The sequence below is a fragment of the Aythya fuligula genome, chromosome 1, assembly GCF_009819795.1.
Source record: "Aythya fuligula isolate bAytFul2 chromosome 1, bAytFul2.pri, whole genome shotgun sequence".
Lineage (NCBI taxonomy): Eukaryota > Metazoa > Chordata > Aves > Anseriformes > Anatidae > Aythya > Aythya fuligula.
In genome coordinates, this window is record NC_045559.1 from 1,976,950 (window position 1) to 2,002,899 (window position 25,950).

General features: G+C 38.8%; 1 protein-coding gene across 2 annotated transcripts in view; it reads right to left on the reverse strand.

Moving 5' to 3' along the window:
- Nucleotides 1-25,950, reverse strand: part of LRGUK (leucine rich repeats and guanylate kinase domain containing) — a 49,450-nt gene that overhangs the window by 16,130 nt on the left and 7,370 nt on the right. For both annotated transcript variants that reach the window (XM_032207941.1, XM_032207940.1), the window contains exons 6-15: nucleotides 25,620-25,744; nucleotides 22,466-22,609; nucleotides 19,588-19,668; nucleotides 17,087-17,173; nucleotides 15,470-15,576; nucleotides 11,159-11,278; nucleotides 8,041-8,137; nucleotides 6,778-6,891; nucleotides 2,819-3,020; nucleotides 1,763-1,876 (exon numbers count right to left, since the gene is read on the reverse strand). In XM_032207941.1, coding sequence (XP_032063832.1) covers nucleotides 1,763-1,876; nucleotides 2,819-3,020; nucleotides 6,778-6,891; nucleotides 8,041-8,137; nucleotides 11,159-11,278; nucleotides 15,470-15,576; nucleotides 17,087-17,173; nucleotides 19,588-19,668; nucleotides 22,466-22,609; nucleotides 25,620-25,744 — 1,191 coding nt within the window. The remainder of the gene's footprint in view (nucleotides 1-1,762; nucleotides 1,877-2,818; nucleotides 3,021-6,777; nucleotides 6,892-8,040; nucleotides 8,138-11,158; nucleotides 11,279-15,469; nucleotides 15,577-17,086; nucleotides 17,174-19,587; nucleotides 19,669-22,465; nucleotides 22,610-25,619; nucleotides 25,745-25,950) is intronic.

Genomic DNA, 25,950 nt, shown 5'->3' on the forward strand with positions numbered 1-25,950 from the left:
ACAACCTTGAGGCAAGTTTTTAAAAATAAATTATTTCACAGAGTCCATAAGAAGGAATGATCGCTAGAGATAGGACAGTTAAATTTATTTAAACACCCATAAATGAAGCTCTAAATGAATTTAATGGTGCATAGTAAATTTAAAAGTTACTTCATGGACAGCAGAATTGCCAAAATCCAGTGCTGTTAATGAAGTTTCTCTAACTAGCAACAAGCCACTCAGTGAAATAACTCAGCTACTGAGGAACACAGAGTCCTTTAAAGGAACTTCAGGTATGTACATACATATCTTTAAAAATACCACAATTACACACAAATCTTTTATCTTTACTCCTTTTTTTCTTCTTTCCTGATAATCTAGTTAGGGTTTTGGTGGGTTTTATTGCCTCTCAGGACAAAACATCTCCAGTGGTTTTAAGACAAATAAGTAACAAGACTGTAGTTATTAAGGCAAGGAATTCTTCCTCCTGACTTCAAACAAATGTGCTAGCTCTAGATATGAAAATAAAATCTACATAGATTAAGATTAAATAAGATTCTTCAGAAAAAGTACCCACTGCTGTGGCATTGAGGTGCCACAATATGAGTAGAAGCTTTTTCTTCTCCACTGGGAAATCTGTATTTATTAATTCTTTCAGGATACAAAATTACCTGAACTGATGAACTGATGAATTTTGCACTATCCTTTATTAACATTTTCAGACATTTTTGCCCTCCCTTCATCTGCTTTTATTTGCAGCCGTCTGAGCCACACAGAAGGTCATGAGTATTGGCTCCATGCTACTTCAGAAACTAATTACTCTCCGGTTGCAATGGATCTAACCAAGACAGCCATAAACCACAGAGGCTCTTAGAGGAAAGAGTTCACATAAATGAGTGTGTTGTTAGTCCATGATGTGCAATATCTTATAACTGTAATATCAGTTTCTTATTTCTTTTTCCTCCATATTTTAGAGACCGTATTCTGCTTTTATCTTAACTGGTAACCTGCCCTGTCTGGAATAAATACATGGGATAGAGCTGAGTTCTCTTAGATCTCACAAGCTAATCTTAGTTATGCTGCAAGGGAGAGACTAGAAATGGACAGATACGAGCTAAATTGACCACGACTGCTTTATGCAGCAGCATGTGCTTGGGTTAGGCTAAAGTAATCATGAGGCTCCAACCTTGGTGGTTCAGGTAGTGAACAGGTTGTTTTAAACACAGGGCCAATAATTTGGTTTACACCACAGGCTACTCAGCTGGGTTTACACCACACTGGGTAGCCCCAAAAGTATTTGGAGTGAATTGTTAAGCTGCCTTTATTCATCTTACTATTCTTGTTTTCATATAGCTCTTTATGCTTCTGGTTCTCCTGGGGGAGAGTGACAAGAAAGCTCTGAGTGCCATGCCCTTTTCTTGCTGCTCAAGAGTTTGATAGGCACAAAGCTGTCAGCCAGGGACACATCTGGGTTGTGATTCATCTAGAATGAATGGGAGATCCTCGTCCCAAAAGCATCCTCACAAGAGTCAGGTAACTCACTTTCTACATATTATTGCCTCAGGGCACACAGAGCTGTAAAATACGTGGAAAGATGTCCATTAAAGATTTACATCCCCGGGAAGAAAAAGCCCAGGAGACCCATTACAGAGCAGCACAGAGAGCTTTCAGAGACAAGCAGTCTCACACAGGTTGCATCATTCCCAGATTTTAATTCTTGTAACAAATAAGTTGGAATGCTCTACTGACAGAAGCAGTAGCAGTATGTGCCCAGACACAGTACCTGATCCTGCTTTGCTGTTCAAGTCTTGACTGGTATCAGAAACTGCAGGTGGCTCCAAACCCAGGTAGGCCTTTATCAGGAACCTCAGTTCTGTGAACGCCTCATCCAATTCATCTGCAGAAGGGGATAAGAGTTTCACAAAAATCAACGTTTCTTCAGTACAAAGACAGAAAGCACAGAAGCCTGAGACAGAAATGCATTCGTAAGTCATCTAGCTCAGCTCTTTGGGAGAAAAATAGTCATAAACAGCACATTCAAGCAAATAAGCTGAAATTCAGCTCAGTTCTGGCTTTCTGCACTCAACTAAATATTCTCCTACAGTTTGTGTTACTGTTACTGTGTTTTACTTTATTTTTAAAAGCTATATTTAAACTGTAAGCTGCATATTCTGTGATCATATGCCCTCAGCAATAACTATAAATAGTATTTTTCATACCACGATGATACACATATTTCACCATCACTGTGAGGAACCACAAAATCACCTCCTCAAAAGGGCACAAGGAGAATGAATTAGACTCCTCTCCACCATCTGTTACTCTCAATCCCTCAACATCAAGAAGCAAACATTGGTTTTAATGAAATATTGACCACTCGCACATTCCTTGTCTCAGGCTGGGGGATTTGAACAAGTTACTAAGTGGAAGAGTCCTAAGAACAAAATCTTTGCAGCAGCCTCTCCTTTATAGTGAGGCTGCACATCAGCTGTCATTTCCAAACTTGAAAAGAGCCTATCTGCTCCACAGATAATTAGACCTGTTAGGTCAAAAGCACTTCTGACCTCTGTCCAGAAACCAACAGGTAATTAGCACTGAACATCTGATTAACATTCTCATGGGAGACAATACTTCGAGCCCCTGAGTTCAATTATTTGCTTTGCTTTCTAGATGGACTTCAAGATAACTTGGACATAGCAGAGTAACTCAGACCTAAGAGATCTACAGAGCTTTTAGATTCTTGGGACAATAATTAACAAGGCAAATCAATCTATTGCTGTAAAAGTCCATCTATTGCTGCAATTTTAGGGGTCAGTTTTATAGTATGAGATTAACTCACCTGTGTTCACAACTGCATCAAAGTATCCTGGAAAATCCTGACTTATTTTGATGTACATGTCCACTCTGGATACTGCCTCATCAATCTCCGGCCTGCTGAATAATCCTTTCCTCCGCAGATGTCCCTCATATTTTTGTTTGTTCATTGGTACCACCAGGATATATCTGGGTTTAAAGTAGGTATTTTTCAAGCTGCGCACACCCTTTAAAATCAAACAGAAAAATGCAGTGTTTTGTTCCTGAACCAGAGTGCCTTTTGAATGTATGGCTGAGCTTTGGACAACTCTGTCCTGAATGCAAAGTCTCACATCTGGCATTCAACTTTATAAAAGAAGCAAGTTCAAAAGGATACCTGTCTGCGTGCTAGGACCTTCAAAAGCCAAGTTCTTATTAAATGATGCACATGATGGTACCAATCCTGAATTTACAAGTTTTCCTTTGCACCAACTCATACTTTGAAGAATGTTTTCTCTCTCCCTCTATACATACAAAACAGAACATTGCAATCATGTAGCCCTGTAACATGGTATCACCACTGCTTGTGACAGGCCACAAGATTCCCACCAAGTTTTCAAGGCTTCAGGACTCAGCCTTGTCCTGCTGTCTGAAAGTTTCTTTGTTTGACTTGCCTGTATCTTTGTTTTACTTGGCTTAGCAGTGCCAGCAATTCCTCTTGTTGACCAGGTGTCTTTATCTAATTTGTTTTACTTTTATCTATGTGTGGTAAAACCATAGTTTTATAGAGATAGCTGTAACAAGCCCTTGTTCCAGGTAGAATGAGGTGTTTATGACTTAGTGTGGATAAATCCAGGCCTGGCACGATAGCAGAGACCTTGAGAAGTGGAGACACAAGACAATGTAAAGGAGTACAGGCATGGAATGATAAGAGAAGGGGCACGGGCTTGACACCAGAGACCTCAGCTGTAAACATGTCAGTAAGGGGCAGTTAAAAAATACAGACCTGAGGCTGGACAAAACTGGTTTTAGGGGACCACCAACCTTAGAGCCCAAAGGGGCAGTGAAAGGGTGAGCACAACACCAGGGAAACAGGCAGAAAGCAAGGAGTATGTGTTACAGTTTTAATTGTATTACAAATTGTGACTTTTTCAGTGTATAAATACTCTAAATTATTCTACTGCTTCCTGTAATAATTATACCTAGACTACTAATGATTAGACAACTAATGTTTCTTTTTTCTGATCAAGAAATAATTAAAAAAAACGATTTGTATGTCCCAGAACTACACAGGAACAGGAAGGCAGCCCATCAGTAGTTTGGGATGGTTTGAGGAAGAGAAAACAAATGAGTGACTGTCTAACATGAAATGAAGAAAGTGACCTTAGAATACAAAATAGGAAAACGCAGGAGCTGATGCCATTTGAAACCAAAGAGATAGCTGGAAAAAAAATATTAAAAAAAGTACATCTGAGTTTCCTGAAATTGAATATGAGGTCATGAATGATCAAAGGGCTGCCTGAGTTGAAGATGCCCATCTAATTACCATAGCTCATCTCTTCGGTTTACAACACAGGGTAACAGAACAGATGCAACTAGCATTTTATCCTGCTTCCTTTGACTCCACAGCCCAAATGACTGGATAACCAGCAATAAGAGTAACAGAGAGTGGTTTCTGGCAGGAGCCACGGTGTACCCACATTTCTGGAAGCATAATGAGCCACGTGAGCCACTCTGTCACTACACCCTTGGCTGGCCCATGCAGATCCTTCAGTTACTATCGAGATATTCATGGCCAGATAAGCAAAGGAAAAGCACTGCAAACGTGCTTTCTCCAGTACAAACTGTGTCAGAACTGCAGCAGCTTCATGAGTTGCAAGTGTGGACTCAGCAAGATTTTACTGTTAAAATTTGTGTCAGTCTCCTTTATCGGTAAAAGATATACTGTAGATTAAAGGGAATGAACAGCTCTAAATTTTTAGTCTCAACCCACGGACCATAATTAAAATTTCTTTTAATAGTGCTAAATCACTTTTGTTATGAGCCTAGCAGAAGATAATGGAGTTGGATAACTTCTATTCACATACATAACTCACCATTATTGTTTCCAATCTGCTAGCAGAGTCCAGAGTGATACAAGACTGTGCATAATGACTACGTGATCCTGAAACTTCATTGACAAAGGAGTTTCTTAGCTGTCCGTCCACGACAACAGCTTCAGTAATATCCAGTAAAAAATATGAAAACTGTCCATGTCACTGGGCTAACCTCTTTATGAATAAACATGAATTTCCATTAAATTCTTTCTCCTAAATTATTTGATAGAACATCTACTTTGTGAAGAACTGACAGTTTTAAAAGGCACCCCACTCCATCATATTTCATCTTCTCCTATTTTTCTCCCCTTGTAAATTCAGGGTCTGCCTTGCAAGACAACAAACATATTTGATGCCTATTGCAATCAGTGGAGACTGAAGGTGATTCACAGTTCTGACAAGACAGGGGGAAAGAAGAAATGGATCTACACAGAGATTCAAAGTAACAGGCCCTTAAGAGCAGGACTGCAGCACTAAATTGTTGACCATTTGAGCAAGGAGCTACTAGTTTATTTATTTTTGTCCCTGACATGCTGCTATTCAGTTATTTGTATGTCCCTATTCTAACCAATAAACACGTACAGACTCTTGACTTAGAAAGGATCTAAAACTCCTTCCAAACACTCAGGGTCTTTTCTAAAAACTAGGTTTTCAATCATCAGTTTCACAAACTAATCATCCTACAACAAATGAAACTGAATATCAATTTTTGCTCAAGTCTCCCTAGTCCCTCCCCTAACTTAGGAACCTAACTCAGAACTGCAGTCTCCTACATTTATTTCTTTTAAAATCTCTATTTTTCCCCATCTATCTAGGAGTGCAGTAGCATCTACAGACTTGTAGTAAACCCCCAGAGCTGAGCCCTGCAAACACAGCAAAGCCCAGCAACAATCAGCATCATATTTTGGGCACTCCACAGAGTGTCTCATTCTAAAAGCTCATATAGATGAAGTTTATTTTGTAGAAAGAATTTGGAAGGAAATGAAGCCTGCCTTTCATTTTTGTCACCTCAATCCCTAGCTAGCAAGCCTTCATCTAAGATAATGAGAAGTACTTAATTAGAAAATTAGCTAAAAAGTTATTCTTTGGGGATTCCAGCAGACAGGTTTTGATACTTTGTCATGACATCGTTTCCTACTTCACCACAGACTTCTGACATCCTGCCATCTGTGCATGTGCACCCAACGAATCTCAGAGAGGGTAAAGCAATCCTTCACAGAGACTGCATCGTTTAACAGTTCTGCCCAAAATACTGCCTCTGGCCTGCATGCATCCTCCACTGTTTCACTGGAAAGGAGAAGCATGACATCCTTTTATGTGGGGTTTAGTAGGCATGCAGCTCTCGAGTAATTCACCTAAAAGTTGGGGATAGGTGGACAGAACACAGATGAAGAGCTGAGGGTACTGTGATGCAAATACTGGAGACGTGGTGGGGAGATAAGGCTACTGAAATTGAAAAATCCGACCAAGAAATTTTAAGAAGCCATCTGAAGGACACATCTGACTAAATGTGGGTATCTATAAAGGAAATGCTAGGTACTGTTGATGTACAGACCATGGAGAGCTACTTGATGCAGGCAGAGGAATTACAGATACAGTTTATCTGACTGAACAGCTATATTTAGTGTTAGGTCAGAGGTTGGACTCAATGATCTTGAGGTCTCTTCCAACCTAGACAATTCTGTGATTCTGTGATCTCCAGTGACACTAAGGTAGCCCACACAATGCATCCAAATCTACCAGCAGCAGTGGTAGGCTGGGCAGAAGGCATAGGATGTCTCTTATGTCACTAAGTTGCTATGTCTAGGCTGCTGAAGCAAACCTTAGTGAAAGTGCATGATTTTTTTCCCCAGCAGAGTTCTCACAAAATGACTTACTCAAAAACGGTTAAGCAATATGCAATCCTTACCTCTATTTCTAAGTGAACACACGTTGCAAGGCCCTCTCTGGCAATTGATTCCACAGTGTCTCTTCCAAGGCCGTAGGAATAGCCACTGTATTTAAAGGTTGCTATAAACTTCCCCTGAAATTCAAAACAGCAAGCACAATGACAAAGGAAATATTGTAATGAAAACAACTTTCTTAAAGGAGAGTAATCGCTGAGGACTTCCTCTCTTTCTCTTCCAGCAAAGTTTCTCCCTGCCCAAATCATCAATACTAATGAGGCCGATGGGAGCACGAAATTTGCAGAGAAGAGCAGAGAAGGGCCTGCAGGGTATGGGCTTGTGCATTGTTCATGGATAATAAAACACCAGCGCCTTGAAAACAAGCTGCTGACAGGTTACAGCTTTCATTGGTTATTCAGTCACGCTGTAAAGAAAGCGAGATCTAAAGCAAAAGGGGCATCCTTCTTTTGACATTACATCAAACCATATGGCTACGCCATGTAAAATAGAAGACGCCAAAGAAAAGAGGACAGAAACAATCCTGCACGGAGAATGCATAATTGGCCAAAAAATTTCAAAGTTAATAACTGACAACTGAAAATTTGGTTCCCAGTAGTATGTCTAGAGAAATGAAGGCAGATTATATTATTTTAAACTCCTCGATTGCTGAGAGTTACCATTAAGAACCAGATCAGTTGCTTAACACTGTGTTGGCTCCCCTGTTTGTATATGTACAAATAATGAGCTCTGTTGTGGCTTTTCATGCCAAAGTTTTATTGCAGGCAGCAAAAGGCATCAGAAACAGTAGCTGGAGGCACACCGCCTTCAGAGAGGAAGACAATGCCTTTAGGGGAACAGAAGGGGGGATTTGCTAAACTTTAAAAGACTGCATTCCCTACAGGGTTCCTGGAAGATAGGGAAAAGAAAAAAAAAAAAAAAAAAAAAAAGCAGTTATTTCCTGAGTTTTTGCTTCTGGTACCCACACTAGATACTTGCATAGGCAAATAAGCTTCTTTCTACATTATAATACTGTCTAAAAATTCCTGCTGACCACTATGCCAACTTAATGGTTTCTATATATGCATACAGAAGAAAAAAAGAGATATAAACATACAATGAATTTCTGGTTGCTGTGTATGTGCTTAAGCCACATAACTGTGAGTGAAAGGGCAAACAAAGACACAAACTTCAAAAAATAAAACAATAACATCAGAGCTGGATGGAAAAGTTGAGTTCACACTGACCGTAGGGAAACAGGCCTAGATGAATACTCATCACGTACTCACTGTGCTCAACATTTTGTCAAATGCTTCTTGAGAAACGAAATAGTAATCAAGTCTGTTTTCTTCACCAAAGTAAGCTGCCCTGGTGGTATGACAGGGACTGGAAAATATATAGCATAATAAAGAAATAACCTGTTTTCAATCATAGAAGCAGCTATGGAATAGGAGGGGGGAAAAGGGAGAATACTACAAATCATTTTATTTTTAAGAAGAGAAGAAATATGAGAAATATAAAGAGGTGCAAATCATACCCCTAATGCTGCATATTTGAAAGATTAACCCATAAATATACAAAAAAAAGTTTAAATGTAACATTACGTTTTGGCTATAAATCCCCTCCAACCCGGGATAGCCTGAGCTGAAGCTGTCACAGGGCCCTGTAATAGACAAATGCCGAAACCATTTTTCTCCAGTGATGTCAGCTTGTGAATGATATAAAGTAGAACCCTAAATATGGAAAAGGAGACTAGGAGTTAGGCTGACCTCCAAGGTTAAGAAAGAGATATAAAGTCCAATCTTTGAATAGCGCCCCATTATTAAGGGGAGAAACAATCCCCAAACAAGGGAGATAAGTGGGGCACAAGGCAGGAAAAGTAATTGCCTGCCACCACGTAAGGATAATAGGATAAAGTTCAGATATGTGAGCTTATTACCAGGGTGAAACACTAAAACAAAACAGAACAGAACCAAAACAACAACAACAACAAAAAAATGTCTAAGACAGTGCACGTAGCAACTTTGGATTAAACTACTGAGTAGCCCATATTCTTAGGAAATAATATTTTGCTATTCGTTTCTGGTTTGGCTTTGTTTTTAATTTTTACATTGTAGGATACCAGGAACAGAAGCGTGATGGGGAACTCTAGCATTGATTCACACTGAGAACATTTTATCTCCTTGACTTTTGTTGGACTACCCTGGAAAACGTGGAAAAAATATCTATATCCCACCTGCTAGGCTCACCCTACATCATCACATTTTTTGCTTGATGATAATGCTACAATGAAAATACAATTATTTAATGCTTTTTCCTGTTCCCCAAAGCATGGGGACTTCTAGAAATACAATTTCTTTCTCTGTTTTTCTTGCTTTCTGAGAGTTTTCCTAAGAAAATGGAGAAGCATATACAACCAACAGAAAACAAAAAAAAAACAAAACAACTTATTCATTTTTCCCCCTTTATATTGAGATCTAACAGCGAACAAATTAATTTTGGTTCATTTATTTAAGATAGCTGAGTTGTAAACCACTAAGAATTTTAGTCTATAACATTGAGCTTGACAGATCTTAATTATCACAGCATTAGAGGGTGACACTTTTTTTTTTAAATCATGAAGATATGGCAAATGAGGACAGTGTGCTACTCATGGACTCTGTAAAATTTCACTTCAGAGGCTTGATTATTTATTTATTTTTTTAAAGATATTATGAATGCATCCACCTTTAAAGGTCAATCTTGAGTACTATCCAGATGGTTTGAGGGTCCAATTTCACTTTATTTTTTGAAACACTTCTAAACGTTACAACCCTTTTTAATTGCAAGGCCATGTTTACATTCAAACTGCCAGGGTATGTCGCATGAAATACATTTTTAATGAGTGGAATGTTTGAAATTTAAAAGAGTAAGCCATAAAATTGCTTAAATCTCCACTGAATAATTAAAATACAACTTTGCTTTATGGTTGCAATTTTCTGCTCTGTTAAGATTCTGTCGCTATCCCCTTCTTTTCCCCTCATGCATAAAACTTTGAGGAAATAAAATACACAGTATTAAAAACAATGCTCCTAAAAAAACACACACAGTGCTTGGAAAATTTCAATTGGCATTCAGTTAGTTTGTAATTTCTCGTCTAGTCATTCAAAACACAGTAGTATCTTTAAAGCAAGGCAAAAAAGATATTTTTCCAGTCCCATAGCTTCTCAGATCTTTTCTTAAAACGCCCTTTTGTTTTGCCAGTGTAATGACTTAATTCTGCATGTGGCTATAATCTGAGTACACTGCAGACATGTAGGCTTCTTCACTGCGGATTATTACGTTAGAGAAGAAGGCTACTACGAGACATCCCATCAACACGTAGGTCGTGGTCCTGATGTTAGGAACTCTGAGGAATTATTCTCCTAAATACATAAGCCCATGGTGCTTTTCTTGCAACTGACTTATTCAGTACATAGGAGTCCACAAATAGGGGTCCAAGATGTGGTAAATGTTATTATACGTATGAAAGCATGGTTAAAGTATGATAAAATTGGATAAAATTGTGTAATTATTAAAAAATAACAACAAAAAAAGAGAAAATAGAGGGGAGACAAAATAATTAGAATACAGGATTTGAGATCAGAGACATGCATCATAGGCAGGACCTACAACAGTTAGGTATTGTGGAGAATGGGATGGGAAAACACGAGGAACAGCTTTCACCACCTAATTTCAGGTGGTAGATAAGAATTCTGGCTAAATTAGATCACTGCTATCTAGTGTGTACTGAAAATAGACATATAGCTCAGGTGAGTGTTTCACAAAGGGAAAATCTTCCCTTGAAAGAGCTGGTTTCTCACCACTAAATACCCAGGAAGCCCAAGGCTGCAAGGATCCTAATTCAGGCCTATCCAAGGGGGAAAATTAGTCCTCCCAGCAGGTGGTGAAGTCTGAAAGGTGCTATTTACTTTGATAACACTACTTGCAGGATAATAAACTGGTCCAGCAATTGCGCTTGCTTCCTTGCCTAGCTTCAGGATGCAGCGTGCACGTGCATGCTAATGTGTTTACACCCAGGCACATTCCAAAAATTAAGAGAAATCTATACATATCTAAGCAGATGTTTAGGTGGAGGGGCATATGTGAGCAGAGATAGAGCAGATCAATAAAAGGAGCTCTAAATGACACTTTTTGTTTGCTTCTTTGCTGTTCACCTTTGAAAAGAACACGATAATTTAAACGGCTTTTCTTTTTAAGAAAGTATTTGATGGCTTCAGGCAATCAAGCACCGGGAAAAGATTAAATGCATAGCAACAACCGTTTATAGGTTGTCTTTAACTTTTAACTTCTTTAAAAAAAAGAAAAAAACAGGAGCAATTTCAGCCTTTATCACTGTGTTCTTTTAACCTTAAGAAGTAAACTTACCCAAATCTGAAGAAATTATTGAACTGTCTGCAGATCCTATGAGTAAGCTCTCTTTTACCACAGGCTAGAGGTCCTACTAATACCAGCATGGGGTAGGGAGCATCAAGACTAGGTAGAGTGCTACAAGAAAGGAAAACAAGGAGCCATTATATCAGGTCCAAATAAAGTCTTCAGCAACTTTGTATAAAGCCTCTGTGGAGGCTTCATCATCATTTCTACTAATCTCATCTGTCTATCACACTGTTCGCATTGTTCGCAGCGTAGACAAAAATTGTGAGAAGTGTGCGCTCAGTTTGATATGTTCCAAACACAAAAATAGCACAAAATACCACATTAAAGACCCCTGGGTCTCTTTTGCCAAAGGAATAATGCTATGTGTACTATAATCTTCTCTGATTTATAGTCTTTTCTAAAGCTCCCTCTGCAGTTACGGTATTGCTGGGTTTTGTTTAAGAGTTTTCCAATTCTGTTGCGGGGATGGTAATATTTTAATGATCAGGATAATAAGCCTGGCATGAACCTGGACTCAATCCTACACACCTTTATGCACTCCTGCATATAATCTTGCTGACTTCCACAGCCTTGCCAGATGAAGGTGGCAATTTGTAAAGAGCTCTTCAATTCAGGATAATGAGAGACACTAAGACCCTTAAACTCCTCCGAACACAAATAACACTACAATGAAAGAAAGCAAAGTGTTGCAAAAATACAAAGCCTTCACTTAGGCTCCATTTTCTCCATGCTGAGCAGATGGTTAGATCACCGAATTTCCACTTCCAGCTGTAAAGACCAGAATAAATGGCATTTTTGCACTTCTGAAAGTCCAGCAATTGAGGCATCTAAAAATGGAATGCAACTTTGGATTCTCATTTTTAAATCTCAGCCAGACTGTAAGATCATGCCACTTGATGACGTGACAGAAATAGTTGGAATTGTTTCAAAACCACTTAATTTTAACTAATGAGTAGCTTTAACTGGATTTAAATGTTAAAGTGGAAGAAAAACACCTTTGCGCACTAAGAGTACATTTAATGTTATTTAAAACAGGTGGACGTAAATTCCTGAAAACAGATTTTCTTTCTTTTAACTTTTCTCTTACAAGTGCCTAGCTCCGTAAGAAATAATGATAATCATCCAATATGAGCATGGGGGAAAAATCACAGTAATGGCTTTACTCCTATTTTAGGTGCAGCAAAACAACTCCATTTTCTACCTGATTATATGTACATAATAGGGCTTGATGTTTCAGAAGCACTACGATAATAATGCAATTCAGTCTCCTAATTCCTATGGAGCAGGTAAGTGCTATCCTCTCAGAAGAAATAGCAGACACACCTAATAAATTGACCAGCTGAAGGTTGTACGCATGTGCTGTTACTAAACTGTAAAATGAATCCGAATCATGGTCCAGTGTTCCTTTCTCCAGACTATTTTAAAGCCAGGCAGCAGCAGAACCATTGGGAGATCGAAGGTATTTTTCTTACTGTGCCAATTGGTGACATTTACAAAACCACAGGCAGCATTAGCACAATAAGCTCATTAGCACAATATGCTTGGGATTCTAATTCCCTTTTAAACAAATTCCCATTGCTGGAACAGAGGAACACATCCTCAAATTCCTTGGGTTTATTATGTCATGGAGAACACGTACATAATACAACCTCTCATTACATCACCGCTTACTGATTATCAAACAATAACCTAAAAGCTCTGGTTTTCCTATAACTTGTAAGCAGATTGTGGTAAAGAGTCCTGGACTCATTTAATGTTCATCTTTCAACTTTTCTTGACTTTGGTGAGTAGAACAACAAACTGCTGTGCAAGATTAATAGGTTTCAAGGCCAGAAGTGACTACTGCCGTCGTCTAGTCAGCCCCCCTCATTGTACTGGCTACAGGATTTCCCCAAGTCGGTTCTTGTTTCAGGCCTGATACCTGGGGTTCTGTTAGAGCATATTTTAATTACAATGTTCCCGTTGTGGAGAATTCTCTGGTACCCCTGGTAAATTTTTCCACTACTTAATTACCTCTGTAACTTTTAACAATCATGTCCTATTTTTTCGCTGAATGAATTCATCCTTGATAGCCAGATACCAAGCCTCTTCACGTGCTTGCCCGATAGTCCGAAGAGCGCACTGTTATTTCATTTCTGCTCCCCACGTAGCAGTTATAACTAAGTCAACCTCTTTTTAAACGCCACATGCATTTATAGTTGGGGTAAAATCTACATAATATTGTGCAGTGATGTGTTGCCATGCAATTAAAGAATCACAAAGCACAGAAAGAGAGGAAACGGTTAAGAAACTTTATGTTTTCTGACTGGGGTATGCAACAATATCACTTTTTCCTTTGATTTCAGTCTTTATTTTTAATGGAAATATTACTAAACAGAATTAATTATAATCTCATCTGAGATAGATGCAAATGAACTATACCAATCTGGTTCCAATAGGCATTTTATAGTGTAGAAGACTAACTCATCATCATTAGGATGATTTCATTAATGACTGTGTTGTGTGTTTTCCAGCTGAGCATGGGCAAACATTCAAGGCATCATTAACAATTTTGGTCAGTACCATAAATACTGGTCTGTGTGTTTATATGTTTGTATACACAGCACCACTGATAAGACACAGAATTGTTTTTTTTTCCAGCAATGAAGATGCACAAACACAATCCAATAAACAAATATTTAAACAGGGGCTGTGTCTGCACTGCCAAAAATCCATGCCTTCAGGTAAAACTGTTGTGTTTTATTTTTTGAAAAAAAGAAATCTCCAATCCTGCAAGACAGTCAATAACTGCTTGGCGTTATTTTAAAGGCTGAAGAGCCTTCTTAGAAGCTATCGTTGCCACAGGGATGGTATCTATCTTTCATCACCAAGCCCATAAAAAAAAACACAAGCCATGCAATACAGATATTCTAAAAATTTAAATTGAGTTGCTAAATCATGAATCTTAATCATGAATCTGATGTGTTCAGTTTTGGGCCCCTCAGTACAAGAAAGACATCGAAGCCCTGGAATGTGTCCAGGGAAGGGCTACGAAGCTGGTGAAGGGCCTGGAGCACAAGTCCTGTGAGGAGGGGCTGAGGGAACTGGAGCAGAGGGTGCTCAGCCTGGAGAGGAGAAGGCTCCAGGGAGAGCTCCCAGTGGGCTGCCAGGGCCTGAAGGGGCTGCAGGAGAGCTGGGGAGGGACTCTGTGTCGGGGGTGTAGGGATAGAACAAGGGGGAATGGCTTTAAACTGAAGGTAGGTAGATTTAGATTAGCTCTAAGGAAGAAATTCTTTTCTATGAGGGTGGTGAGGCCCTGGTGGAGGCTGCCCAGAGGAGCTGTGGCTGCCCCATCCCTGGTAGTGCCCAAGGCCAGGCTGGATGGGGCTGTTGGCAGCCTGGGCTGGTGGGAGGTGTCCCTGTTCATGTCAGGGGGGTGGAATTGGGTGGGCTTTGAGGTCCCTTCCAACCCAAAGCATTCTAAATGGTGCTAAGACAGGCCGTTGGGCACAAAAGTTGATCTCAATGCCCATTGTAGTTGATATAATTACAAACCACAAATATGTCACAGTATCTTCCATCACGGTGTGTCAAAGCACCTCCCAAACTTTTACCAGGAAAACATCATAACTCATCTGCAGAGCAGCAAAGTATGGTGACTTTTGTCTTCTAGATGAGAAATGAGACAGAGAAGTCACCTGCCACGACAACAGCAATGTCAGAAAGGGAACATTGACTTGTCTCTCCCTTCTGTGCTTTAAATAGCAGCCAGCATGTTCGCCTCCCATAGGCAAGAAGTCGCTGGACTTCCTTAAGTACAAACTTGGAAATTTCACCTTATGAATAGAAAACATGCCCCAAAGCCACAAAATAAAGCCGTTTTGCTCACAACGGGATGCCAGTAGTGTGAAGAGGAGTAAGCAGGATAGGAAGAAATGTTTTACAGCTCTCTTCTTTCTCAAGAGACTTTCAAATTGCCTTTGGGTATTGATAGAAATTTTCCATCTTTCATTTATGGTGCAAATGACCATCTGTTTCAACAGATTGTTTAAAAGAAATAGAGTTGTGGACAATCTGTCTCAGACTTCAGAGGTGAATGACTAACTTCATTTCATAATCAATTTCAACCAAACAAGATTTGCCTAATTTCCAGACTGCTAAAAAAAAAAATAAAAAAAAATACTGTGGAACATCTCCTCTTCATTAGATTAATTTAAAGGTGGGAGAGGGACAGAAAAATGTCCCTCTAAATATGACAACACATTCTGCTTTACTTGAGTGCCACCCTCAGGAGCAGACGTGAAGTGGAGGTAAGTTTACCTGTCAAAGATCCGCTGGGGCTGCAGCATGCCATACATAATCTGAGTCATATGGTCGTTAGCAGCGACAACTTCTGGAGGAGGATCGTATTTATTCACAGCATCAACCTGTTTCCAGAATTTAGGAGCAAAAAAAAAAAGAAAAGTAGTGATGTAACTGTTCCCAGCTGTAATATGCTTCTCAGATCACTATGAGTAATGATGGCCTCGTGTTTATGAGGGTCAGCCTTCATATTTGGCTTGTCTGTAAGCACTCTACTACATAAATCTTTTCAGGAGATTTAAACACAATTTGATAGATGGGTGGAAGGCAGCCAGAAGTAGCTCACCATCATTAATATATTCAACCTTTTACTGGAAAGAAAACAGGATGCTACACAAGATATAAAGTAATTCTGCTTAGGTTTTAATTATCCATTAATTTGCATCCTTTCATGCTAGTGGAAGATGCCAAACTAAAATCCTTAGGGACTGAAGCCATTCATTTATTCGTTAAAAGAGGAACGGAATGGGCATTAATAACATAAGCAAACTGCAGTTTTCTCCTGACAATGCACTTCTGTCTTTCCAGGGAGGAAAAGCATTCAAACTCCAAGGATTCTCCCCATTCATTCTCTTAAAATTCTATTGAGGGTACTGACCTCTATTGGGCTGTATTTATTTATTTTTATTATTAATGTTATCCACTCCTAGAATATCCTGAGGAGAGGATTTTCTGAAATAACTTTAATCGTCCAAAAGTTAATGCTCATCTAGATCAGTCATCTAGGCTTACTTTTACAGTCCAAAAAGAAAGATTTATTTAATGGATTCAAAATGTTGTTGGAAGGAATGCAGACTGACACATAGGAAAGAGTAAGATCAACATCTCGGATAGGAGGGATAAATTACTCTCTGATATCATCCATTCTCTGTGCTCATGATAGCAAGAGCCTAGCACTTAACAAGAACCCTGATGCTTATGCAACTAAAGTTAGGAGCGATGAATTCCCTTGAAGGGCCACTTTTTGAGAATACTTCCTTCATAGCCAGCCCCAATTTACAACCTTTAATCCCAACAATTCTAGCACGGCTCCCAAATGCTACACAGAGCAACCAAATTATAACTAAAAACAGCACGAGAGGAAATGGTTTCTATTAGAACAGAATGTTACTGTAAACAGTCTGAGGAGTTTTTTTTTGGGGAGAAAGATTTGACTGAGAAAGCTGTATGGAGTAGAATTGGAACCAAGCATCATTGTAGCTTTCAGAGTTCACTCTGCAGTACACAGCATTGAAAAAGAAGAGTATTCTAGAGGTTGCCCCATAGTATTTCATGAGCACAGCTACCTCTTTAGATTCACTAACTGCTAAATAATGGCTGCTAAATAAATATTTCTTTATGAAACAAAGCTTTTACTAAGTTTTGCATTTTTACATGCTACAAATGCTCCAGAAATTCTGTAGATACACAGCTAGATTTAGAAGCAAAAGCCTCTGAATTTGTAGTCTGTCTTGTAGCCTGAAAGAAGGGAGATTTGTGAAACCCAAATGTGAACAAACCTGACCTACGTGCATTGTTTTTTTTTGTATTTGCATTCTTTATTTAGAAAAATTCCAGAAGGAAATGGTTATGTACCTTCTCTTCCACTGAAATCTTCTTGAGATCCAGTTCTGTTAATTGTGGCAACATGAATATCACCGAGAGCCAGTAATCTGTTTGCTCCTGAAGGAAAAAAATTCCACTTTGACATAAAGTGCATAACTTCATCAGGCTAATATTTAATTTCCATTGGCCAAAGTTAAATTGGCCTTAATATATTGCAATATAAAAAGCTTTTTACCCTGAAGGATGTCAATACACTGTACAAGAACACCTCTCCCTCCCCCCATAAGTATTACTTCTACAACAAAACCTAAAAGCTGTTCAAAAGTCTGCAATTACATTGTTCAAAAGGTCAGGATGGGAATTAAAAAAAAGAAAAAGAAAAAACACACCACCATACACACTAGAACACCAAGGAAGACTGCTGGAGAACAAAAAACCATTATCTATACTGGGCTATGTAATAAACTATATCTAACACTTCTGACCTTTGAAGAACTATAGGAATTTAAAAGGGAATTTGCATTATAAATTCATTGTGATATATGCTTTTAAGTCTGAGGCAATAAAAAAGAATAATTAAAAAGCAAATAAAAAGCTGATACTGATAACTGAAATTCAAATGGCAGTATTAAGATGATGTTTGTGTACGTTACTAAAATAGTAATTTAAAGGAATGGGACGAGAATCTGCTTCGGAGGAGGTCACCTAAACAGAAAAAGGGTTTCAAACTGTGGAGGAGGCTCAGGACAGCCTGTTTCAGGCATTTTTTTCCTGCTAATTTCATCGTGCACCACAACAGATCATTCTCAAGAAAGTCAACATAAACCTGGCAGTTACAGGAAGGAGAAGTTAAACCCTTAACATTTTTCTTCTGACACAGGAAGTATCTCTGAGGGAGGTTTGTGAAGATTGTGTGATGATTACATATTTTAATAATAATTCTTAAATACACATTTCACGGAGGCAAGGGGTGAAATGTATTGGGTTTACGGTGAGGTTTTGGTAGCAAGGGGGCTGCAGGAGTGGCTTCTGTGAGAAGAGACCAGGGCAGTGTTCCAGCTGGCTCCAAAATGGAGCTGGCCAACACTGAAGCCACTCTAAAGATGCCTCTGTGCTAATATATAGGAAAGGGTAAGAAACACTGTGCAGCAGTTATGAGAGAGAAGTGAGAGAAATGCGAGAGAAAACCCTGCAGACACCTAGGTCAGTGAAGAAGGAGGGGGAATGAGCTTCTCCAGGTGCTGGGGGAGAGGTTCCCAGCAGCCCGTGGAGGACTGCATGGAGCAGAAACCCACACTGAAGCCCATGGGGGACCCCACAGTGCAGCAGGTTATGTGTCCTGAAAGGCCTGCATCTCGTGGAGAGCCCGTGCTGGAGGAAATTCCTGGAAGGAACTATGTCCCATGCAGGACCCTTGCTGGAGCAGTCTGTCCCTGAAGGACTGCACCCCATGGAAAGGAGCCATGCTGGAGCAGTTTATGAAAGACTGCATCCCATGGGAAGGACACCATGCTGGAGTGGGCAAAAACTGAGAGGACGAAGGAGCAGCAGAGACAAAATGTTATTAACTAACCACAAGCCCCCGTTCCCTATTCCTCAGTATGAGGAGGAGAAAGAAGAGTCAGGAGTGAAGTCAAGCCAGAGAAGAGGGCAGAGAGGAGATGTTTTATTTTTTTTTCCTTAGTATCTTACTCTTTTTTTTTTCTAAATGGCAATAAGTTAATCTTCCCCAAGTCACATTTGTTTTGCCCATGATCATAATTGGTGAATGATCTCCCTGTCCAACCCATGAGCTTTTTCATCTTATTTTATTCCCATCTTGCTGAGGAGGGGGAGTGAAAGGGCAGCTTGGTGGGCACCTGGCGGCCAGCTGAGGTCAACCCACCATAAGTTCAGACAATTTAGAAATTACAGAAGTCAGGACAGAATCATCTTTGGCTATTCAGGACAAATTAGTAGTCAGTATTTCTGATGTTGTGTAAATGTCACTGTCATTGATAAAATGGATGTTTGATTCATTGGTTGAAGAGTAACATGGAAGCCATAAAAGAGAACTGAGTAAATCCTAAAGAAGAAAAGCTGATATAGATTCCAGAGACACATGATTTTAAAATGGTTACTCTTAAGTTCCTTTGAGCTTTTCCCACTAACAAGTCCGTACCTTCAAAGCAAATGAAAGAGGGTTCTCTTACCAAACAATAATAATTAAAATAATAAGAAATATAAAAATAATTGCATAATATGAATACAAAAGTATAAATGGATTCACAAGCAGGATTAATCAAATTCATGGATTTACTGCATGGATATTAAACATGATACACATGCAGCATTTGTTCAGGAAGTTCCCCAAAAAAGGTGGGTAACCGTGCCAGGGGAAGCATCCTTCATTCTTGCCTTGTTTCATATACCCATTCCTAGATGTCCTGATCACTCTCAGAGACACAAAAGGAAGCTAAATGGATTATGGTGGGATACAAAAGACCAGCTCTAGATTCATGTTTTTTTCTTTGTCTTTACTCCTTTCTTACCTGTACAGGATTTTTTAAAAGATTTAAAACTCGGAGGAAAGGCAGATCTTGAATATATTCAAGTTCACCCAGTTCAGCAATCTAATTAGTGACAGAAACAGAGCATAAATTAGCAGCAACAGAATCCACAATAACTACGGGGGGAAAAAAAAAGAAAAAAAAAAGAAGTTTTCTGATTCTTGTTCTTAAAATCTGGAAATAAAAAAAAATATCATTATACTCACAAAATGGGTATACATGTTAACTGCCTTCAATAAGGCACTTGGAATCACAAAAGGCAGACAACTCGGATGTTAGCTGCAGAAGCAATATTACAGACAGTAATTTCGAACCACCTGTGTTTTTCCAGTTCTTTCAAATGTCAAGCCATAACACATTTAGCTTTTATGTGGCTGATGTGCTTAAGTGAGGCAATTCTGCGGTTATATTTGCGCTTCATGACTAGCGCAAAAAATTCCTTCTAAGAGGAGTTTCCTTTCACTGGAGCTCCAGTTCATCCCACCTAACTTTCAGCACTTAACTGAAAAGCATCAGCAGAGTTGTCCTTGCCTCTATTTACGTCCAGAGAGTAATGCATCCCACTTAAGGACTCGTGCACAAAGAAGATCTGCACTCAGCCACTTCAGTGAGTTATTAGAAGTTGTGTGTTTAATTGAAGTTTGAGTGCCCGAAGCAAAGTCAGACTAGAGGCATTCATACCAGACCCTGAGTGAATAGTTGTACGGCTAGCAATTGAAACAAAATGGATCAAAATGGGTCGTGTTGCTTCGTTTTAGCCACCTGTAAGGTAGCCCAGATCAGCCACTTAACACGATTTTATAATCAGTGGAGAGAGCCAGTTCCAGAGACCATCTGATCCATGCTAGGCTGGGATGAATTGCCTTGTAAAGGTGCCTGTTTGAAAGACTGAACCATCCCTAACTTCTAGTCGGCTTATGTAAGGTGTCTAAGAACATAAACCTTAACAATAGCCTAGACAATATTATTTTTGAGATAACAAGCCCATTGCTGAACAATTTTGACTAGGTTAAGTGTCATTTGGGTGGATTTCCTAGTAAAGTCATTGAACACTAACAGTCCATACTTGAAAATCACCGAATAGATATGTGAGAGATACATTCTGCAGATAAACCCGTTGTGTCCATTTTTGAAAGAAATCAAGCACTTGAGATCATTCTGGATGGTGGTGAGCTGAAACAATTCAGATTATTACAACTCTAAAAATTACTTCCCTACACAAAAAGCTCCAACAGAGTTCAATAAACCTTTTATATCACGACCCGCAGTAACATTTAGCTTCTCTCTTTATGTAGGGGTCAAAAAACATACACTTTTTGAATTCAGACATTTTTAATTCATCACTGAGACTGTGTTTGCTTTAGCAATGTAGTTTTAGTCCTAGAACTTTTGTGTTTTGGGTATTTTTGGTGGGTCACAGCATACATAGCACTGCCTAGATAATAGGCATCTTGCCCCTTACTAGCAGCTAAAAAGGAAAAATAAACAGCACATTGGCCCAGCACAGACAGCAGGTGGGATGGTGCCAGGCTGAGGGACAATTCTACCTTGTGCATGCAGGAGAGAAGAAAAATTTGAGCGTTCTGTCCTGTGTTTGCTCCCAGGCCCTTCTGACCTGCAGAATACCACATCCACCCAGCTCTCCAGAGACACCGAGTAGCTGGCATCTTACTCCCACCGCTGACGCGGGCAGAGCAACCTAACTTTACACGGGAACAATGAGTTCCAATGACAGGCTTAATGCAGCTATTTCAGACAGATGAAAATTGAGGCTTAAGCAATTGTGCCAATATTCTCTTTAAATTATTCTGCAGAAAGAAATGTTCAAAAATTGTGACTCATTAAACGGTTTCAATAACATCATTAACAGAGGTAAAATTTGATGAGGCAAAATTAATAGCTTTGGCGTGCCGCAAGGAACGGTGGAAACTATAAGAGGTGATGGAAGTGGTGTTATTAATGCTAATAACAACCACGCCATTAGTTAGTTTCCTGTCTTGTGCAATTTTAAACATCGATGTGCCTTTAAATGTCAACCTGAACGCACTGCGAGAAAAAGAATTCAGAGCGTATTGTATTAACTCCTGTAAACTTATCTTGCAAATGGGGAAAAATGACAGAAAATGTTCAATTCCTGGTTTATATTGTTATTTCTTATTTTCTTCGATTTTTTTTCCTCATGCAGATCTTTCTTTGATGTCAAAATGATTCATGAATTGACAGTCTTTTCAGTGAGAGACTCTGGAAGCTCAATATCAAAAGGATTAGGTACATATGGCTGGGGTTTCAAAACTCAAATACAAATGAGTTGGATTGTGTCATTGTAATTCCAGTGAAAACTCTGCTGCATAACAAAAGCCACTTTTATAATAGAGTACACACCGTTCTGCCTTACAGAAACTTTCCAGCTGAGAGTTCAGAAGAATCTGTGGTCATAAAATTGGGCTGAGAGATATTAGCATACCCTCCTGAGGCCTGGCAGTAGAAAAGCTGTGATGTAAGTAAAGATCCTCAAGAATAATCAAGCTGAAAAAGCCACATACTCATCCCTATCATATCCACTCAAGGGAGTACTGTTAGTTCTTTACATATGTGAGCTCTAAATATTACCGAAGTGCTACTTACATAAAGATAATCCCGTCTAGAGATATTAAATAAGGCCTGAGGAATACACTATAAATCAACATGTGAAACAGTGCTGGAGTGAAACACCAAAGGAAAAAATGTCACCTTTCCTAATATTCATGGCTCTCAGTGTAAGATTTTTTCTTTAAGTCTTCAAGGGATAAGGTTTTAGGGAAAAAAAAGGAAAAAGGGATGCATTCTCAGAAGAAGTTGAGATCAGTAATAAGATTGTTACCTGGTTATTCTCTAGATCGATCACCTCTAGCAGATCATGTTCCTCCAAGCCTTCTAGACTGGTTATTTTATTGTTAGAAAGGTCCAGCTTCCGTAGAGCTTTCAAGCTGTCCAACCCAGTTATCTTCTCAAGCAGGTTAGAGCTCTAAGAATAAAGGAAAGAATGTGGATTCTGATAAAGTTCTACAGATTGGAAACAACATTTCTGAGGAAGAAATGAGTTTGTTTATTATGGAGAATCCTATTACAAGCAGGTCTTATGTGCATTAGCCCCATCTTCATCTTGAGATGACATACTACAGCTTTCCATTCTGCTCAAGGAAAAAGGAATCAACTATCTTCGGACTAACTTACCTTCAACTTACCTTGAATAACAAACAGCAAGAGACAACATCAATAAAAAGAGCTTGAGCATTCATTTAAAGCTGACGCTGGCTAAAGGATACTCTTGCCAATATCAAACTCAAAATTTAGGAAATAGATATGCACATAAAAATATAGAATACATATACATACATGCATACAATTTCCCTCTGTAATGATGGTTATATTTACACTTATGATTACGGAATAAATAATGAAAATATGAAGGTAAAACAATACAGTAGTCTTCTTTGGACTGCAGCCACTCTATAAAATACCTCTAGGATACACAAGTTCATTAATACATAATAAATGAAGGCAGACTATTTACTTTTGGTGATGGCATGCACAGAAATATTCCAGAAAAACACCATCTCTACTGCAAGTTCATCTAGACTCTAACAAGAGAAATGACCAAGCCTTTGAGAATTCATAACTGACTATTATTGTTTTACATTCCTTCCAAAGAAGGTACAAGATAGAAGGCCTACATTAATCACTGGACACCAGATGGCTTCATTTCTCAGGGCCTCACAAATCATTTACTCGTTCCTGCTATGAAGTCCAAATAGTTATAGCATGCTAGGTTCTGTACTCATCTTTGTCCCATTGGCCACATGTACCCAGATGGCCTCTCAACATGATTCTCTCCGAATAACCTTGCAAGTGTTATATTTTTCCATCAGCATCACCTTGCGCTGAAAGCTTCAAAGCCTCATATTCTATTAATAAATATTTAGGAACTATTGAAATAAATAAGCCAGCTGACTCTAATGTTAATCCAGTTGTCTGTCCTTGACATTTTTCCTGACTTTTAAATGTTTAATTAGGTTATTAATAGCATGGAAGCTTTCTCTTCCCTTCCTGTACTTCGTTACACCTCTTTAATAAGATACAGCTCAGAGCTCTAGTTGCAAAATGCTATGCAAGAGGTACACAAAATTTTGTGAACAAAAGGGATTTGTGAGGAGATCCTGTTTTGCTAAGCATAAAATTCCTAAGAGTCCAGTTCATTAAAGCTGCACTTGTTATTTTTTGCAAACACAAGCAGAATAGAGGCTTTTTGGTATAGCTAGGCAGTATTTACAGTTTCTGAAGTCTTTCTTCCAAACTTCAGACCTTTACTACTCTTTCAACCTAGAAACCTCAAGGGAAAATAGAAAGGAAAGCTGAATCAATGGGAGAAGAGGGGGATGACTGCTCCCATGAAAAAGAGGAACTGCATCTTATTCTAATTAGTAAAAGAAAACGCTATGCTAAAATCTGTCTATTTACATAATTTCCACATGACTATCTACTTTGCTAATTAAAAAAGACAAGCAGTTGGATAAATAATCATATCAGCATGAAAGAACCAAAACTGAAGAACATGTTCATATTAATAAGCCTTAGCTGTTAACACGATCTCCAAAGCATTTTACAAAGCAGATAACCATTACTAACAGAATTATTATTAGGCCTGTTAACAGATGAGGAAATCAAGGAGCACAATGGTTAAGTGGGTTCCTTTAGTTCTACTGAAGGAAGTACTTAGAGAACAGATCTTCCCGGCAGCTTAGATTCTTATACTCTTCATTTCAGAACTTTCAGGCAAAATCTTGCCTGAATCTGAGTTAATCTTATCCATCAAAAATAAAATAAAAAAAAATAAATCAGTTTTATTCCCACTGAAGTCATTAGGAAGCTGAAATATAAAAGTATTAAAAATATGCTGCTGAACACTTTTGGAATGTATTATTTAAAACATACTACTGCCCACTTTTAAATGTGAATAGCTTTACAGAATATCGAAGTGGTAAGAACTACAAGGGACAATCGGGCATTGACGGGCACAGCCCTTACTTATGCCCTTCTACACCAATTACTACAGCACAGAAAAAAAATCTTTAAAATTTTAAAAGGACTGAAAAAGAACATTTCTATTCTTGAATAAGAGATTCATTCACTTTACCTAAAATATTTATGTAGGTGCTTAACACTAATGTAGCAAATATGAACGTATTTCTATGTATAGCTTTTTCACCCTCAGCTTCAAACTCCACTTAAATATTTTTAAATTACTGTTATAAAGTAAAACCTATTGAGATGTAGACTTGTATTTTTATGGCAACTCAACTGCATTAAAAATAGTTCTTGCCCATAGTACTCTGCAACCTCAATACTGATAGCCCTTCCTATAAAGTCACTTGAAATGATTTAGAAGAAAGGGTTGGTATTATTAGGGATGTTTTACTAACATGGAACTGAGGAACACTGATAAATGCCTTCCCAAGGCCTGTAAAAGAGCAAGATGCACACAAACAAGCGTAGACATTGATAAATAGACATCTGTACTGGGCTAGTTATCCTCAGCAATCTTCATAACTGAGAGAAACAGCCACTTCCAAGGCCTGATGCATCTTGTGTTAATGTTGATGTCAGCAGTTGGATCAGAATAGTGGAGTACCCTAAGTGTCCGTTTCTCTCCACTGACTTATGAGGTGGCAGAGAATGAGCTCAAATGCCATGGTCTACGCTAAAAAAAATCTGAAGCCAGATGAGGTAACTGCCACTAAAAATCTAGAAATACACCCTAGAAATGTTGTATGTCAACAGATGCACCCTAGATATCAGATGACCCTCAGTGCTCCATCCTAACCCATATCATCCCTTAATTCTGAATTAACAAAAAAAAAAGTGTGTCCCACATTACACATCTTTCAAAATTTGTTATGTTATTACCTTCACATTTATTAAGGCATTAATATATTGATAGAAGACTGACAGGAACACAACAAGAAATATTTTCTTACCAGATTGAGTATTTTGAGAGGTAAATTCTCCAGGCCACCGATTGCAGTGAGTCTGTTGTGTGACAAACTAAGATGAGTCAGGCTATGACACTTCTCCAGTCCTTTTATCTCCGCTATGTTGTTAACTATACAGAGGGTTTGGAATTCAAGGAAAAGAACTGGATGCAAAAATCTTCACATGAGTTAGCAGCTAGTTAGACAGCGGGGCTGAAGTTCACGGTATGGGGAGCTGGACATCGAATGCTTCATGCTAAAATGTTTCAGATCCCAGCTGCTCACACCCGGCCCTACTCTGAAGCACGCTGCCTCCTTGCCTGCATGACACAGCTTC